Genomic DNA, 20031 nt, shown 5'->3' on the forward strand with positions numbered 1-20031 from the left:
CTTCTACTGGTATTCCTTTATTCAGTATTTCAGTTTTATTGCTTATTTCTTTTGTAGCTAGAATTGGTAGATTAGTTTCCCGAAGCCATAATTATTGTTTTATGCTAATCTTTTGTTCCGTTAATTTAAGCATGAATTCAGTAGTTTATTTCGTTAATATTGTTGTTGTTTTTATCAATATCATGAGTAGCTAAATTATTTGTGCTAGGATGTAGGGGAACTGTAGGTTAGGCGGCATTAGAATAGGGAACCCTGAATCGCGCCACGGTCGATCGACTGGCCTCGTGAGATGTGCTTCGTTTTAATTAATTTAATTTCTATGTTTGATGAATCGAGTGCACGCGACTAGTTGAATGTCTAGGATTTGACCGACCCAATAAAGATCGAAAGATAGAGAAGGGAGATAGCCTACCTAATTTAGACGACTAGATTAACGAGATCGAAAGATAAGTTAGTTTAGACCTTTTAGTCACTATTCCGAACGAAAGTTAGTATTAGTGATATTAGGGACCTGTAGCGAGATCGAAAGATGCTACCTGTGAGAGTGGACCGAGAGGACCTCTTATTTTCCCGTCTCACGTGTTTGTTTTAGACCTACCTAGTTTGCTGCCGTCGAAACTATAGTGAACCGACCATCCTTGCACCCTTTTTAATATCTGTTTCATCCGTCTATTTAGTTTATTGTCTTTTGTTGCCATTAGTTATAGACCAATTCAATCAAACCCCCACATCATTGTTACCTTGACCGAATTTAGACAACTAATAATTACATCCGCCTCTCTGTGGTTCGACCGTGTTACCACTAGCTTCTGTTAGTTTTAATAGGTTTATAAATATTATTTTTGGTACTCACAACGACGGGTATCAAATTTTGGCGCCGTTGCCGGGGAGGCAATTATTCTAATTTTTAGTTGTTTTATTTTAGTCTGCTTCTTAGTTTAAGGGACATTGGTTCCTTAAATTATTCTCATATTCTTTTTGTAGTTTCCTCTTATGCGCAGGTCACAGGGTGGTGAATTAGTACCGTTTAATCCTGAGATTGAGAAGACTTTGCGCGAGTTGAGACGATCGTCTAGGATTTTGCCGACAGAGGAAGAGCTGAGTACTCTGTCTAGTTACTACGAGAACGAGCAGTTCGAGGAGGACCCACCTTCATCACCTATTTCTACTTCATCACCGAGACCGTTACTTCTCCGTTTTCTAGAGATGGTCAAGAAGCAACTATAGCAAGTCACTCGAGCCGATACCGCAAATCTATACAAGGGGTTCGAATTACCGGGAGCTGATAGGAAATTCGAACCGAAGCCTTCTTATATCAACTTGGTTGAGAGAAACCAATTCGGGGGAGCTGCAAATGAAGATGCAGCCAAGAATATGGAGATATTTATTGATTATTGCTGCTCTATACCCCCGCCGACCGGTGTAACCCAGGACCAGGTGAAGAAGACGATGTTTATATTCTCACTCCGCGATGCTGCAAGGGAGTGGTATAGAGACCTGGATCGAGCTGCTAATGGGATCACCGATTGGAATTCTTTGGCCTTGGCATTCTACAAGAAATATTTCTCTGCCTCGAAGACAAATGCTATTAGAGCTCAGATCACGAGCTTTAAACAGGGTCCTGATGAGAACTTTCACGAGGCATGGGTCCGTTTCAAGAAGTCAGTGCGAACCATTCCGCATCACGGGTTTGAAAAATGAAGCATATGCAATCGTTCTACAATGGGCTCTATGACGATCGAGGGCTATCCCGGATGCGGCAGCCATGGCGATTCCAGGAGAATATGGGGGAGACTAAGGGGTGGAAGATCATTGATGACTTGGCCACCCACAAAGCTGAGTATGGAAATTCCAGGGGAAATCAAAGGAGAGCTGCTGAATCTCCTTCTGTAGCTGCATTAGAGGCTCTCACAGCGAGATTTGATAAGTACGAATTGGGAAGAGCTTCAAAAGGAGGGATCTACCATGTGAATGCTGTTTCAGACGGTCCTTTCGTTTGCAAAAGATGTGGAGCTGAGGGACATGTTTCAGACAACTGTCCTAATCCCTTTGAGTCATGCGCTGCCTTTCAACATTATAGGCAGACAAACACCTACTATGAGCCAAATGTCCATCCAAACTTGAGGTGGAGTAGCCAAAATGTCTTAAATCCAACTCAACCTCCACAGCAGCAGCAGCAGCAGCAGCAGAATTATGTGCCCCCTCATAAGCAACAACAATTCCAAAAGCCTCCTTATGTTCCTCAGCAGCAACAGCAATCCCAAAATTCTGAGTTTGCCGAACTGAAGAAGTTGTTGCTGAAAGAATCCCAGGCTATAGAAGCTGGGATGAAGATGTTGGAGAGCCAAATTTCCCAATTGGCTAGCAAGAATACAACTCGAGCTCCAGGACATTTACCGACTCAAACTGATCAAAAGGAGACCTTAAATGCAATTACCTTGAGGAGTTGGTCTACCCTTGATGGGCCCATTATGGTTGAGGACGTCACTGAAAAGGATGAGGCAGAACCAAGCAAGGAGAAGGCTGTGACGAACAAAAACAAGAAAAAGACGATCAACAGGTATGTCAGTCGATCGACTGACAAACCCAGTCGATCGACTGGTCCGCGACAACCAGAAGCTACTGTTCCTGTAGAAGTCAGTCGATCGACTGACCAACCTGGTCGATCGACTGACAGTGCTGCTGATAGTGATTCTTTTAGTCCTCCGATGCCCGATAACTTAAGGGACCACTTGTTTCAAGGTACTACTGCCCCGAAAATATTGAGGCCAGACCCGATTGCTGATGGGTCCGTTCCGGTTCCGAAGTACGACCCTTTGTCGATTAATGGCTCACATTTGAGACGGTCTGAAGAAGGGTCAAGCTACAACAAGGAGAAGGTGGTGGATTTTCAGCCTAAATCCACCGATGCCGGCATGAGAGATTTAGAGGAGAGGGCTAAGTTGCTACTTTCAGCCCCCTATCCGGAGAGATTGGTGCCGACGAAGGAACATATATCGTTTAATAAATTTGAAAATGTTATTCGAAGCTTAAACGTACAAGTTCCTTTTCTTGAGTTAGTCAATTAAGTGCCTGCTTATATGAAATTCATGAAGCAACTCTTATAAAAAAAGAAGTCACTTGAAACTGTGCACACTGTCGCACTCACTGAGGAATCATGCTCTTATTTGACCCATACTGCACCCCTTAAGCTAGAAGACCCGGGTAGTTTTTCAGTCCCATGTAATATTGGCACCTTTCCTATTGAAAAAGCCTTATGTGACCTAGGGGCCAGTATTAGTGTAATGCCCTTGAGTCTTGCTAGGAAATTAAAGTTGAATAGGTTTGCAGTCACGAACATGACAGTACAGATGGCTGACCGCTCTGCGGTCCAACCAATAGGAGTCTTAGAGGACATTCCCGTGCAAATAGCGAAGTTCTTCTTCCCTGTTGACTTCATAGTACTTGATATGCCCGAAGATGCCCACATTCCTATTATTCTAGGTAGACCATTCCTGCACACTGCTGGTGCAGTTATTGATGTTGGTTCGGGTACTTTGACCTTTAAGGTAGGGAAGCACTCCATTGTCGTTGCCCAGACGGCTAGGAAGAAAGACCCCATGTGGCCCGTCACTTGCAATACGGTTTCTGAAAAGAAATCTTATTTTATACTTCCTGATATGCCTATCCCTGTCCCTACTCCTGTTGTGACACCTCCGCCCCAGACTGTGAGCAAAGTGGCGGAAGATTCTTCTGTTTTAGACATTGCAGGAGCTGGTTTGGGGAAGGAAGAGCCACATGTCGCTCCAGCTGTGAAAGAGCCAATAGTTCAAAGAGGCGGTCTAGGATGCCTTAGCTATGGCACGGATAAGGAGCCCGAAGATGAGCCAGTCAAAGCAACGGAGTCTGATCTGGATTCCGAGAAGTCCGAAGAGGTCATTGAGTGGGAAGATGTCCGACATGCTGATCCGTTGAGTTCTCGACCGGACGCCGAGCCGAGAGTGAGTGAGAAGATGAGCACTATTGAGGCTACCTCTTGTAGCCAGAAGCCGACCAAGTGGGCCATTCCATGGCCATTTTTTATCAACTATTAGTTGATTAAGACTTTTTCAAAAACAATACACTTTATTGCTTTCGTTGAACTTTTTATTTTTTTGTGTGCGCGAGACTTCGCATTTTAAGTTTGCTTAGGATTTTTAGTACTTTATACCGTTACTTTAGGTTTTGCGCAATTTTTGGCGCGGTATTATGTGTGTATGCAGGATTATAGACCATACTAGCTCAAGTCCTCGAGCTAATTCGAAGAAATCATAAAGTTACAGCAGTACTTCTAGTCGATCGACCGCCTACCCTGGTCGATCGACTGAGGTGCGACTTCCAGGAGCTTCTGTTCCTGTTCACTCTGTTGATCGACTGGGTGATGTAGTCGATCGACCATCCTGCACTGCTTTACCTGTTCACGACCTCTCCCCTGCTGTGTTTGGTCGATCTGCGGAATTGAGGGAGTTTTCTACTCCACTTTATTTTCCGCCATATTTCTGATTTCTTCTATTTTCTTATTTTTGCACATAATCATCGCTTCAAAATTGTTTTCTTGGTTTTATGCGTGGTATTTGTTGTCTTTTCAGGTACCTATTGGTAGCATCGCTAGCTATCAAAACCTCCTAGCTCACGCTGGTTTGGGGAGGTTTCCTTTTCCTGCGCTTAAAGTCTTGTGAGTTCCTGTCCTTACTTCATTTCTTATTTACTTAATTTTCTCGCAAATTCCCGTTTTCCTTTTCTTCATTGCATGATTTTGCACAATGGGGACATTGTGCGATTTGGTTTGGGGAAGGGTTTTGCGTCGCATCTCATTTGTTTTTGCATTCACATTTACATTTTGTCTTGCATTGTTGTTTAATTTCTCCATATTTACAGAAAATTCAAAAAAAAAAAATTGAAAAATTTCAACAAAATTCAAAAAAATTGCACGTTTATTTTAGCATATAGGTTGAGTCGGAACGGTAGTATTTCAATGATGACATTGCATTTGCATCTGTTTTATCGCCTAAGCCTTGCTAATTGACATGTTATTAGTAGAATCAATCGCATAGTCTACTATTTTTCGTTAATTTATTTGCTGGATTTGAGACTTGACTTAGAAATTTGGCAAACTACATCATTTTCTGAGATTTCGAGCCCATAACTGGTGTCATCTATGACCAGTTTATCTAGGATGTGAGTAGTTACTCCTTATGAGACATGTTGTATCAATATGCATAAATATGAACTTAATCTGCTTAATACCTGTGTGCATTCGGTTTGTGGTTTGTTGACACATGTGGTAGAGGTCCCCTTTTTCTCGTCTTACCCATAAGCTCCACACTGCCAAAAATAGGCTTTTTGTCCCGTTTACTACATCCTACATTTAGCCTGCCCTTGTCAAGCTAGTAGTTTAGTTTTTGGGATTGTAACTACGTTTTTGGTGGCATATGCTCATTTTGAGATGAAGTTGGGAAGTTGGAAAAAGGAAAGAAAGAAAGGAACAAAGAAAAAAAAAAGAAGAAAAATGATTCAAAAAAGAAAAAAAAGAGTGATGTACTGTTTAATGCAGTCGATCGACTGCTCTACTTGGTCGATCGACCTATGCCCAAGAAGAAAAGAAATTATTTCGCATGATTCAAGTCTTTATTCAAATGGCAATTTTTGCTCCCATGTTTCATTTGTATCTTATGGGGAGTCAGTTCATTGATTACTACGGAGATTGTAAGTTTTGTGCTTGCTATAGCACCGTGTCAATTAAAGTTTGAGCAAGAATTGGATATTGTCATATGGTTTTGTTACGGTACTAGCTTGATCACCTGTACCCCCACATTCCCATAAATGTTTTGCCCTTCTTGCCCATTGCCTCACATATCCATATTTACCTCGGCATGTGTCATGGTCATTTGTTCGGTTGGAATGCATATGTACGGTTGTAGAGATTACTTTTATATTATATTGCAGGCATGTTCTTATAGGTCGTTGTTAGGTGAGTGTCACTAACAAAATGAATTCTTTCTATCTTTCACATATATTCACCTGTATTTATTGAGTGATTTCAGCGACCCGTGAGAGTCCAATTTGATAAGTCTCTATAGTTGACGGTTCAGCAGTTTTTGACGACTACATAACTCGTTTGCATGATTCACATTTCTAATTGATTGTTGGTTGTTGCATTAAATTGGTTTAGGCTTTACTTGTGCATTTCGCTCTGAGATTGAACTCGTTCCATTAGGTTTTTAGGATCGAGTCTAGTTCTTGCTTGGGGACAAACAAGGGTTTGGTTTGGGGAAGTTTGATGCGTGTCAATTATATGATGTTTTACACCCTATTTTACACGCATTTCAGAGCTCATTTATGTAGTTTAAGGCTACTATTTGCCCCATTTCGCCTACTTTCGTATTTTTATGTAATATTGCAGATTTATGTGGAAATGAGTAGATTTTGAGCCAAATTCGTCCCCGAGTACCTTGCACTGCATTTGACGTAAAGTATTTACTCAAGGAACGAGCTTGGTGCGCATTTCGAGGTCCGAAAGACAAATCCACGAGAATTTAGAAGTCAAGTATCAGCTAAAGCAATCGATCGACCGCTACCTATGGTCGATCGACCATACCACGACTTCTAGGAGCCACTGTTCAGAGCTTACCAGTCGATCGACCAGCCTTAGTGGTCGATCGACCAAGCCGCTAATCTGCGTGAATTAAAAGATAGAGAATAAGCAGGCCCATAGTAGTTAGGTTTTGGCAATAAGAACTACGTTGTATTCTATATAAAGTATGCTAGGTTTTGAGAACATTCATTCAGTTTTCATCAGTGTTAGATCACGAAATTTGTTAGGGTTCTTTAGTTTACAAATATTTCCTTTAATAAAAGTTACATCGGCATTCGGTTTTCTGATCTTTTTTTCCTGCAATTCTTGTACTGGTATTCCTTTATTCACTATTTCAGTTTTATTGCTTATTTCGTTTGTAGCTAGAATTGGTAGATTAGTTTCCCGAAGCCATTATTATTGTTTTATGCTAATCTTTTGTTCCGTTAATTTAAGCATGAATTCGGTAGTTTATTTCGTTAATATTGTTGTTGTTTTTATCAATATCATGAGTAGCTAAATTATTCGTGCTAGGATGTAGGGGAACTGTAGGTTAGGCGGCATTAGAATAGGGAACCCTGAATCGCGCCACGGTCGATCGACCGCCTACCCTGGTCGATCGACTGGCCTCGTGAGATGTGCTTCGTTTTAATTAATTTAATTTCTATGTTTGACAAATCGAGTACACGCGACTAGTTGAATGTCTAGGATTTGACCGACCCAATAAAGATCGAAAGATAGGGAAGGAAGATAGCCTACCTAATTTAGACGACTAGATTAACGAGATCGAAAGATAAGTTAGTTTAGACATTTTAGTCACTTTTCAGAACGAAAGTTAGTATTAGTGATATTAGGGACCTGTAGCGAGATCGAAAGATACTACCTGTGAGATAGGACCTCTTATTCTCCCGTCTCACGTGTTTGTTTTAGACCTACCTAGTTTGCTGCCGCCGAAACTGTAGTGAACCGACCATCCTTGCACCCTTTTTAATATCTGTTTCATCCGTCTATTTAGTTTATTGTCTTTTGTTGCCATTAGTTGTAGACCAATTCAATCAAACCCCCACATCATTGTTACCTTGGACTGAATTTAGACAACTAATAATTACATCTGCCTCTCTGTGGTTCGACCCTGTTACCACTAGCTTCTGTTAGTTTTAATAGGTTTATAAATATTATTTTTGGTACTCACAACGACGGGTATCAGTGAGAAAACACAAAATGTCCTGGACCATCCCGAAGAGGCGTGAGCATTCCGGCGGGAGGTTTGAGGTGTCAGGAGAAAACACAACTTGAAAGGGACAATTCAAGGTGAGAATCCTGAGAACAGGCCCAAAGAGGCGCGAGCTACTTGGCGATAGGAAGCAGCTCTCCCTTTTTCTGAAAAACGCGCTGTGTTTCGTATAAATAGTGATATTTGTGCTTCATTGTTTCATCATCCGAAACACGAAAAACATCTCTACTAAACCTCTTCTTCTTCCACAAAAATATTTCATGGATGCCTTTGAGAATGCGTTGCGACAATGGTGTCGGGATTTGTTGCCTCCCGAAAAGTATCAACTCGTTTGTATAGGAGTTGGACAATTGTTGGTGCTCCGTCAAGTCAAGGTGCAATCCTCATTTCTCGAAGCATTTTCTCGGTTTTGGGATTCAAAACATCACGTTTTTGTTTTCCCGAAAGGTGAAATTTGTCCTCTTGCCGAAGAAGTTGGAGCCATTGGTGGGTGGCCGGGTTATGTTCCGGTGCTTCCTCCGACTCGGTTGTGTTATAAGGAGAAATTCTGTTCCATGTTGGGCTTGTCAACAAGCCAAGTTAACTTCCTCCTTGCTCCTCATGTTGTGGATATGTTGGCTCTTATCAACATCTTCTCAAACTGATTGGATGCCAATGTTTCGGAGGTGGCTAGGAGAAGGGCTCTTGCCTTTTGCCTTGTCCATGTATACCTCTTTGTTGATGCTTTGAAGAAGGAGGGGCCAAAATACTATGGTAGCATGACCCTTGTGCATGTGGTTGAACAAATGGAGCATGGTATGGATCCATCATGGTTGGTACTTGGCGAGATCATCCAAGCCTTGGACAAGAAGGGCTCTTGTGGAGAAGCTCCCGAGTTTGGATCTCCAAGGATCCTCCAAGTGTGGCTATTGGAGATGCTAAGGTATGTAGAGCCTCTGGTTGATTCTTCTTCTTATTCTTTCCGTCACCTTACTATGAGGAAGAAGTTGTACTCGGATAGTTTTGCTTCTACCGAGGCCTATTGGGCTGCGAGATTGGCGGAGGAGGGTGGTCCTCATATCCGTTGGGTGGTGCCATGGTGGCACTTGAGGTCCTTCACGGGGTTGCCCGCTTAGGGTGCTAGTCCTCGTTCTTTGATGGTGGTGGGTTTGAAGGTTGTTTCCTTCATCTATCCCGAAAGGCTCGTGATGCAAATGGGGCGTCAACAAAAGGTGCCCGCTCAAGATACTCTTGTCCAAGAGAATGTTTTTCCAAACTCCGAGCTTGTGGAGGTTTTCGAAAGATGGTGGGCCACTCGGCCGCTTTGGGAGGTACCAAACCCCGTTTCCACGACATAGGTGACTCCCGCTTATGTCAAGTGGTCAAGAGCTCAATCCTTGGAGAAAAGGTCCAAGTATCGTAAGGACGAGGTTGTTGACTTGAAATATCGAGAGGTTGGAAAGGCCAACCATGCCTTCTTTGAGTATTATGTTGATGGAGTTAGCCCGGATGTGATGAGGCCACCAAAGAGGAGAAGCTCGGATCCCAAAAATGTACTGGGCCGTGCATGGGCTCATTTTGGGCCGAACATGGGGTCTTGGTATAGACTGGAGGCTGTTGCCGTTGTAGATCCGTTGAGGATCCGTTCTGAGGAGGAAGTCCATGCTAGGCGGGCCAACAAGAAGAACAAAGGGAAGATGTACCCCGAGGGAAAAGGCAAGGCTAGAATGGAAGAATGAAGACCTCCATTAACCACTTTATTATTATGTTGTATTAGCGTTGTGAGTTTTTATTATGTTGTACTAGCTATGTTTTGTGTGTTTTGTGCTAGTTTTACTATGTGAAGTGTTTTAGTCGACACCTTAGCTTTGACAAGTTGTAGACTCGTCGAGCATTATTTGTTGTTGAAATTGTAATCCCTCCCATTATTAATTAAATAAGAGGATTGCTCGTGTCAAAATTGTGAATGCTTGTTTCTTCCATCCATTTTGTAAAGGCAATTCGGTTTGAATCATCCTAAACATTTGCCCTCGGGAAGGTGGGATTTTTGTAGGAAGGGATAAAGGCTTCTTTTTTGTATTTTGTGGGAAAGGGAATGTTATTTCCCTCTTTTTTTTGATGGGGATGATATGGGTGATGTTTTTTTGATTATGGGGATGTTTTTTTATTATGGGGATGGTTATATTCTTCTTGTATAAGAAAGGACTGCCTACGTATCCACCTGAAGAGGTGAAATCAAACCATGCTCGTAGTTCAGGGGTTTTTTGTTTTAGTTCAAATGGATGTTGCCTTTGACAGATCAAAGGGCATTCGAAACGGGCGAGGTGCCGCAACTTAGACTCGATAAAACATGCAATTTCAAATCAGAATGCGTTGAGGAACTTGACTTGAAATGGGTTAAGGTGGTTGCTAGTTGTAAAACTAAGGTTAGGTCGTTGGTTGCTACGGTTCAAGGGTAGTATTTCTTGAGTTGTTCTAGGTTAGTCGGGTTTGTAAAATCCTCCCCGTCTAGGTCACTCAGTCTCACTGCGCCCCCCGAAAGTATTTTCTTGACCAGGTACGGCCCGGCCCAGTTGGGTTTGAATTTTCCCCTCGGATCGACGGGTAGTGGTGCTCGAACCGACTTGAGGACCAAGTCTCCCTCCTGGATGTTTCTGGGTTTAACCTTCTTGTTGAATGCCCGTTGTATACGTCGTTGGTATAGCTGGACGTTATGCAAGGCGTTGAGCCGCCGCTCGTCTAGAAGAGTGAGTTGCTCGTACCTTCGACGGGTCCATTCCGCCTCAGGGACTTGACTCTCGAGTAGGATGCGTAGAGAAGGGACCTATAACTTCTACCGGTTCAACTGCCTCTATACCGTATACTAGGTAGAAGGGTGTGGCGCATGTTGGTGTTCGAATGGAAGTTCGGTATCCCCAGAGTGCGAATGGGAGTTTGTTCGGCCAATCGCGGTAGTTGTCTTGCATTTTCTTGATAACCGTGACAAGAGTTTTGTTAGCTGCCTCCACCGCACCGTTGGTTTGGGGAAGGTAGGGGGATGATCGATGTCGTTTTATCTTGTATTTGTCCAACAAGGTTAGTGTTTCCGCCCGGAAGTGAGAGCCTTGATCGCTCATGATTTCATGGGGTACCCCATATCGGTAAATGATGTTGTTCTAGATGAACTTGGCCACTTGTTTTGTGGTCAAGACTGCATATGACTGTGCTTCCACCCATTTGGTGAAATAGTCGATGGCGACGAGAACGAAGTAATGCCCCTTGGTGCCTATCGGGTTAACTTTCCCGATGATGTCAATGCCCCAGGTTGAGAAAGGCCAGGGTGATGTCATGGTGTATAAAAGGGATGGTGGTATGTGTTGTATGTTGGCGAAGATTTGGCAATTGTGGCAATGTTTGACGTAGTTACGGCAATCGGCTTCCATGGTGGTCCAATAGTAGCCTAGCCGCATGATCTTTTGGGTAAGCATCATTGCGCTCATGTGAGGGCCACATTCTCCGTTGTGGACCTCTCCCATGACCTTTTTGGCTTTGTGTTGGTCGATGCAAAGGAGGAGAATCCCTTGGGGTGTCTTTTTGTATAGTTGGTCTTGGTTTATCACGAATTGTGATGCAAGTAAACGGATAGCTCTTTGTCCTTTTGATCAGAGTTAGGAGGGAATTCGTTTTTTGTTTTGTAGTTAAGGATGGCTTGGTACCAGGGTTCATTATGGTTTTCCTCGTCGTTGTTAATGGCGCAAATGTGAGCTGGCTCGCTCCTTCTTTCGACACATAGGGGCATTGATGTCATGTCGTCAGGTATATTGACGATTGCGGCAAGTTTTTTCAGGGCATCAGCAAATTGATTTTCCTCTCGCGGTAGGTGGAAGTAGTCGACTTGGTCGAAGAACTCGGCCTCCTGGTTGATTTTTGCTCGATAGGGAGCTAAACTGTCACTTCGGATTTTCCATGATCCGGACACCTGATTGATGATGAGCGAGGAATCGCCGTGGACCCTCAGTCTCTTGATGCCAAGTGTTATGGCTGCTTGTAGACCGATGACGGATGCTTTATATTCAGCAGCATTGTTGGTGACAGCAAAGTCTTGCTTGACCGAGATCGGAACAAGTTCTCCCTCTGGTGATATTAGAAGGATTCTACCCCGAAGCCTCTCAGGTTAGATGCGCCATCAAAGTATAGGTCCAATGTGTCGGTGTCGGCATAAAGGATGTCCTCGTCAGGATGTGACCATGTGTCTGTCGTTGGATCCTCGTTGACGGGATTTTCTGCTAGGAAATCGGCGACTACCCTTCCCTTGATAAACTTGAGGGTACAAACTTGAGGTCAAACTCGGACAGCATGAGTGTCCACCTAGACAGCCTTCCGTTTAGTACGGGTTTTTCGAAGATATACTTGACCGGGTCCATCTTGGAATAGATGTGGACCGTGTAGCTGAGCATGTAATGTCGCAGCTTCTTTGTTGACCATACTAGGGCAAGGCATGTCTTTTCCAGTTGGGTGTAGCTTGTCTCATACTCGATAAACTTCTTGTTGATGTAGTAGATGGCTCGTTCTTCACCCTCAACTATTTGTGCTAGCATTGCTCTCATGACTGTGTCGGTGACAGTCAGGTATAGGGATAAAGGAATCCCTTGTTGAGGTGGCATGAGGACAGGAGGTTTGGATAGGATCTCCTTTATGCTTTCAAAGTCTTTTGGCAGTCATCGTCCCAATCGGTGTGATCAGAGGCACGATTTCTTGAATATTGGTTCACAAATCATGGTGAGCTTGGCTATGAAGCGGCTGATGTATTGAACCTGACCGAGAAATTCCCGAATCCTTCTCGTTCTTAGGCCGAGGCATTTGTTGAAGGGTTTTGATTTTGGTTGGATCAATCTCAATGCCTCTTTTGCTGACGTCATGTCCCAAGAGTTTTCCGGAGGTGACCCCGAATGCACATTTTTGAGGATTTAGCCTCATATTATATTTCCGCAGACGAGCAAAAAATTTTCGGAGGGCGTTGATGAGGCCGTCCCGTTCTCTTGACTTGACAATCATATCATCGACATATACCTCTACCTCCTTGTGCATCATATCATGTAGGAGAGTGATAGAGGTTCTTTGATAGGTTGCTCCGGTATTGATGAGGCCGAAGGGCATGACCGTGTAGCAATATGTACCCCACTATGTAGTGAATGCAGTCTTGTGCATGTCTTCCTCAGCCATTTTGATCTGGTTGTACCCAGCATACCCGTCCATGAATTATAGGAGAGCATGCTCGGCGGTATTATCCACCAGAATGTCAACATGTGGCAAAGGGAAGTCGTCATTTGGACTCGCCTTATTCAGGTCCCTGAAGTCGACGCAAACCCGAATTCTCCCGTCTTTTCTCGGTACAGGAAAAATGTTGGCCACCCAGTTAGAGTATTCCGACACTTTGATCAAATCAGCCTTAAACTGTTTATCCACTTCTTCTTTGATTTTCAGGGCCCATTCAGGACGCATCTGGCGCAGTTTTTGCTTCATGTGTTTAGCTCCGGGCTTAATGGGTATTCGGTGCTCGGCAATTTCCCTGTCGATCCCAGGCATATCTCTGTAGGACCAGGCGAATACGTTATTGTATTCGTGTAGGAGGTCAATGAATTATTGTCTTTCCGAGGGGTCAAGGGTTGTCCCTATCCTAAGTTCTTGAGATGTGTTGTCGGTTCCTACGTTAATAGGTTCGGTCTCCTCAATGATGGGGGTTCTGGTTTCCCGTTTGTCAAGTTCTTTGGCTAAGTGAGGTGGGTAGTCACTCAAGTCAAATTCCTCATAGTCATTCAGAATTGCATTGCAGTTAAATTGAGATGAGACATAAGCAAACTTAGCGTTCATTAAGTTGACACGAGCGAAAAGCTCGGAGAGGACAGACATCTCATGGTCAGTCAGAGGCGACACAGCAGAGGAGGTGGCCCCTGGAACAAGCTCTAGGTTGGCACCTTCCATGGGAGTGGGGATGACCCTAGTAGACTGAGCCTCTGAAGCAGCCACAAGCTTGTGATAAAACAGCGGGAAGGGGACCTTGACTGGGACATTAGGAGTGTTAGGAGCTAAGATAGACTCTGACTCCGACTCAGACTCAGATTCTTCTTCACTTCCGTCTTTGAACATAGGGCCTTCTCCAGTTGTGATCTTGAGAATGCGGCCTTGGCGATCATTCCACTTGACGGTTTTCCTCCAGCCCTGTGTAGCTTTCTCTGGGTCAGTGTCGTAGATCAAGGCGGTGGGGTCAAATTGGTTGTCCCTTAGAGCAATATTGATGATGTCCTCATAGTCGAGGTGCTTGATGTTATCCTCTCCAAAGAGGAGAGTGACAGCTTATCTGTCGAGGCATGAGGACTACTTAGACTCGGTCGATGCAGCTTCGATGTTGGGGATGAAGTAGCAGTCCTGGAATAATTCCACACCCGGGTGTCTGACCTTGGCCACAGAGTCATAGATCGGCTCAGGGAAGCCATGGTAGAGTTTAGACTCTCCCTCGGGGACAAAGTATCCATTGAGGGTCAAATGATAGGGACGGCTTTGATCGGGGAAGCCATGGTAGAGTTTAGACTCAATGGCTTGGCAGGTCATTCCCTTTTTCATGACGGCTTTGATCGGGGAAGCAGGAATCGTGATCGTTTTCCCGTTGAAGGGGACCCTGATTTTCTAATGGAGGGTAGAAGTAACTGCCTTGACGGCGTGAATCTAGGGACGTCCCAGAAGCATGTTGAAGGAGGCGTCGATGTCGACTACCTGAAAACTGGTTTGCCTTTCCAGTGGTCTGGTTGCAACGGTTAGAGTGATAAGCCCTGCGACCTTACGACGAGTGTCATCATAAGCACGTACTCCTTGATTGGTTGGGACCAAATCAGGTTCTTTGATACCCAGTTTGTGAGCCGTTTTGAGGGGAATGACATTCACCGCGGATCCGTCATCCACAAGGACCATAGGCACATTCTCTTTGAGGCACTGTACGGCGATGTATAGGGCCAGGTTGTGGTTGGCTCTGAAGGGAGGGATATCTTCGTAAGAGAAGATGACCGGATTGCTCAAATCAGGGACATCCCTTGGCATGTGTGCCACCACTTCTTCCGGGGAGGAGGTAGAGGACACAGTCAGTTTTTCCAAGGCTTGTAAGAGAGCCTGTCGATGCTCGAAGGACGTGGCAATCAGTTGCCAAATTGAGATTTCGGCTTTCGCTTTCTGCAGTTGTTTGAGGATCGAATTCTCGGTAGCCTTCGGTTGAGTGTCCGTGTCCAGGACAAGTTGGTCGTTCGTTGTTGGAACGACTGGTGACTAATACATTTATTTTGAAAATGTAAAGAAAAGATGAAAGGCTTTAAAATACCTTCCAAAATGTAAAGAAATGAAATAAAAGGCTTTAAAATACCTTTTTAATGTAATTAACCAAATATTATCACCGAAGCACGGATTAAACCGTCATGGTATTAAGAACCAAGGGTGAAAATGTTTTATAGTTAAAACTTGTAGAAAACGGTTTGAAAATACTTGAAATGGTAAAAACCGATTACAAATATGAAAATGAAAATAGGGGAAAAGAAGAGACCAAACACGGATTGGACTTAAGGCTGGGCAAGGTGCTTTAGGCGCGAGCCTACGTGCTACGTAAGTGCCTCTACCTCAACCAAAAAGTGCGATTTTTGCCCGTTCTTCCCATGATTTGGACCATGTTATGCATGAGTTAGCATGTTATAGTCATGAAACAGGTAAATACATGATAAAAAACGATTTTTACACCCTCATACTTACATGCTTGGCTTATGGCGAGAAACCGACGTAAGTGTATCAACTCGTTTGGTCGGAAAAGACTCGGTTTAAAACCGTTTTAGTAAGTAAAAGAGTGTTTAGTTAAGTTTAGTGATGGTGTAGTGGTCGAAATGGTCGGTCAAGTGATTTAATGCACGATGACGGTACCAAACAATGTGTAAGGCTTGTGTTTACAATCGGTAGGTCGCAAACACGTGTCGGATTGTGACTTAGGAAGTCGAGTCTAGAATTTTAAGGGAGAAAAGAGGGGGCGGACACTCGCGTAACTCTCAAATGGTTGCATTTGAGGAGTATTTATAGGAAAATGAGTGGTTGTGTGAGTTTTGAGCGACGTAGCGACCTGGGCTGCTCAAAGAGGCGCGAGCCACGTCGCGGGTCTTTGAAGTGTCTTGTCGCTTTCACACAAATGCAATCATGATTTGTTCTATCCTAGGATTTGTATGCACATGTTTGGTACTTGACCATGCATGATCCCGGGAAATCTTAACATGGAAGCATTTGAATGGTTTGTTTTTTGTGTTTGACTCGGTTTGACTCGTTGTTGGAGTCGGGATTTGAATTTTTGAGTCGGTTTTTGGTCCGGTATCGGTTTTGACTCTAGTTAGTGTCATTGTGACCCCGTCGTCATGCATTAAACACTCCAAGTACTTTTGAAAAGTTTTGAAATGTTTTATTTTCGAAATCGTTTTAAGTTTTCCGATGTAAAGTTGTACACAAACTGTCGATCAAACGCCACGATTCCAAAGCATGTTGTAGTCCGATAATCATCGGGTGTTTGTTGGAGTCTCAGCAGATACTGGGTCTCTACAGTAGATTATTGGTAATCTTGTATCAATACTACCAATAATCATACCCTTGGTATGATTATTGGTAAGACTCTTCAAAGTTTTAAGACTTTGCCACATAAGTTTTGCACTAACATTTATTATTTCTTCATTTTCAGTCTATCTCAGACTTTATATGTTATCAATCAGACCCAACTCATACTCTACTTCTTCACTTTACTTGAGAAAATGTGGGATTTAAAAAAAAACAAAAATAATATAACATGGATTTTTTCATTAGATGTTTCTTTTGAAAATAGGGTGAAAACTCATGTAGAATCATGTAGAATTTTAAGTTAGGCTTTGTTTGGCAAGACATTTCAGCTACCTGATTTGGTCAAATTAGCTTATTTGACCAAAATTTCAGGTACCTTATATTTTTCGTAAGCGTTTGGCAAATAGCTTATTTAACTAAATAAGGTACCTGAAATGAAATGCTACCTAGAGTAGCATTTGAGATTTCAGGTCCCTGATTTACTTTTATTTTACTTTTTTGCCCCTTAAATCTATACTATTAAATAATTATTATATCCTTTTACGTCATTTCATTAAAATCAGTTACCTTTTTAGTTAGTTTGTCCAAACAGAACTTTGTCAACGTTACCAATAAATAATAATCATACCACAATCATTTTCATTTTCTCCATTAAACACGCATTAATTCCTCCAAATCTCCGAATCCACCCTCCGTCTCTCCCCCATTATTACACATAAGAACAATATCAGATCACTGCGCACTTCCGAAGTTACATAACACACAGACACAGACACACTCACACCAGATCTACTACTCTACTCCTAATCATCCCAATAATGGGCCAAGATAACTTCACGGCCCAGAAACGATCGACCACTTCCCCCGGGAGTGTCGGCTCCACACTCCCAACATCCACCGCCAACCGCTCACGTCTCCCTCGCAGCCGACAAATCGCTAAGACCTTCAACAATATCAAGATCACCATCCTCTGTGGCTTCGTCACCATCCTCGTCCTACGTGGCACCATCGGCATCCACCTAGGCATCGACGCCCCTGATGCTCAACGGGCCCACCTTGAAGATGAAGCCCGTCGTGTCATCGCTGAGATCCGATCCGATGGCTCCGAACCCGACGACGCTCCTCTTATGAATCCCAATGTTACCTTCTCCTTCGGCCCCAAAATACTCAATTGGGACCGACAGCGCTCCGATTATATCCAATCCCCCGACCTCCACAAACCCCGGATCTTGCTAGTAAGCGGCTCCCCTCCCAATCCCTGTGATAACCCCCTTGGGGATCATTACTTGCTTAAGAGTATTAAGAATAAGATTGATTACTGTCGTATTCATGGAATTGAGATTGTTTATAATATGGCCCATTTAGATAAGGATTTGTCGGGTTATTGGGCTAAATTACCCTTGATCCGACGCTTAATGTTAACCCACCCTGATATCGAGTGGATCTGGTGGATGGATAGTGACGCCCTTTTTACTGATATGGTCTTTGAAATACCTGTTAAAAAGTATGATGGCTATAATTTGGTCATTCATGGCTACCCCGATTTGTTGTTTGATAAGAAGAGTTGGATTGCTTTGAATACCGGTAGTGTTTTGTTTAGGAACTGTCAGTGGACCTTGGATTTGCTTGATACCTGGGCGCCTATGGGTCCCAAGGGCCCTACCCGGGACAACGCTGGAAAGGTTTTGACCGGCTTTTTGAGTGGGAGGCCGGCCTTTGAGGCTGATGATCAGTCCGCCTTGATTTACCTGTTGATTAGTCAGAAGGAGAAGTGGATGAGTAACGTGTATGTGGAGAATTCTTATTATTTACATGGCTTTTGGGCTGGCTTGGTGGACAAATTTGAGGAGTATGCTGAGAAGCACCATCCCGGCCTTGGGGATGAGAGGTGGCCGTTTGTCACGCATTTTGTTGGGTGTAAGCCGTGTGGGAGCTACGGGGATTATCCTGTCGAGAAATGCTTGAAGAGCATGGAGAGGGCGTTTAATTTTGCCGATAATCAAGTGCTTAGGTTGTATGGATTTAGGCATAGGGGTTTGTTGAGTCCTAAGATCAAGAGGATAAGGAACGAGTCAGCAACTCCTTTGGTGTATGTTGATCAGTTTGACATTCGTCGTGGCCGTGGAAGTGTATGGAAATCGTGATATTTTTGGCCTGATTTGTTGTTGGAGGGTAACAGTACTAATATTTGGCTGTTCCTGATTGTGACGCCATTAGATTGGTCTTTTGTAATACTTCTTTTCGCCATGATGGTTATATACGCACACAGGTTAGGGGGACTCGGAAAAGAATCCCCTGCAGATGCGAAGTTCAATGTGTTATCCTTGTTATTTTACACCCTTTCTCATTGTATCAGAAACTTGATGATGATGTCGTGAAATGAATATTTTATTTTTAGATTCTCTCATTCATCACTCAATTGTATTCATATCTCAAGATGTCAATATTTCACCGTTTCTTGTTTAAGACCGTCTTAATGTAAGGCGTTTCTCACACCCGAGTAAAATAGAAGTGGAAAGAAAAGGAAGTTGTAAAAGGACTTAAGTTAAGCCGGTCTTAAAGCAAAAACTAACTGGCAATTTTCAGAGAGCATTTGATACAAAATTGCTGAAGATCGCCCCTATATTACTTATCTCGGCTCTAATGTTCGTTTCATTTTCCAGCTTTGTCTTTTATTCTAAAACATTCTCTAAACTAATTTTTATCGGTAATTCAAAATATGAGTGACGGTGACCCATTTTACGATAATTAATAACCAAGCACAACTCAATTAGAAACGTAAAACTCCAAACGATCATAACTTTGTGCTCGGGTGTTTGTTTTTGACGAATTTCTTTTCAAATCACTTAACTCGACGAGACGAACGCAATGGTAAAAAAAATTGGATAGTGGGCCTATTCGGGTGAAAAACACGGACTGCCATAGACCGGTTAATGTGTTTACATGAACCAGCCATGGCCAGTTCGTGTAAATCACCTGAATGGGCCTAGGCCAGTTCATGTGGATTACACGAACTGGCCCTGACTCGTTCGTGTAAACCACATGAATCGACCTAGGCTAATTCGTGTTTTTTACACGAATGGACCATTTCTCAATTTTTTTCCAATGCGTTCGTCTCGCCGAGTTAAGTGATTTGAAAAAAATTTCGTCAAAATCGGACACTCGAGCACAAAGTTATGATCGTTTGAAGTTTTTGGCTCTTAATCGTCAATTTTTGTCCAATTTAAATCACTATTTCGTATTATTTTGAGACGGTTTTGTTTTTGTTAATTTCCGAAGCGGTTTTTTTTTTTAAAAATTTGAAATTCAATATCGAAAATGAGAGAAAAGGAAGCTATATGAGGTTTTAATTACTCAAGGGCAAAAAGGTAATACTTAGATGTGAGATGGGTAAAATTAGGGGCGATCTTTAGCAAATCCGTTGATACAAAATGTTTTTACTTGAACAAGTTGCCGTGATTTTCAGGTTATCTGTTCCTTGTAGCTATTGTTAGCAGCTAGTATAGATTTTTTACGCGGTACTTCGTTGTAGGTGTTTGATTGTTCTACTTGGTACATTTTTTTTTTACAGCCGACAAAAAAGATTCCTAAGCAGACCTTAAGGCCCTTCGAGCAAGACTAT

The 20031-nt window shown here is 43.1% G+C and overlaps 1 protein-coding gene across 1 annotated transcript; it reads left to right on the plus strand.

Annotated features, from left to right (window-relative positions):
* Positions 1–17046: 17046 nt before the first annotated feature.
* On the plus strand, positions 17047–18820 carry LOC141634363 (putative xyloglucan 6-xylosyltransferase 3). Its single transcript, XM_074446570.1, has one exon. It carries the CDS (start codon positions 17228–17230, stop codon positions 18551–18553), a length of 1326 nt encoding a protein of 441 aa, XP_074302671.1. The 5' UTR covers positions 17047–17227; the 3' UTR covers positions 18554–18820.
* The last annotated feature ends 1211 nt before the right edge of the window (positions 18821–20031 follow it).

The sequence above is a fragment of the Silene latifolia genome, chromosome Y, assembly GCF_048544455.1.
Source record: "Silene latifolia isolate original U9 population chromosome Y, ASM4854445v1, whole genome shotgun sequence".
NCBI lineage: Eukaryota > Viridiplantae > Streptophyta > Magnoliopsida > Caryophyllales > Caryophyllaceae > Silene > Silene latifolia.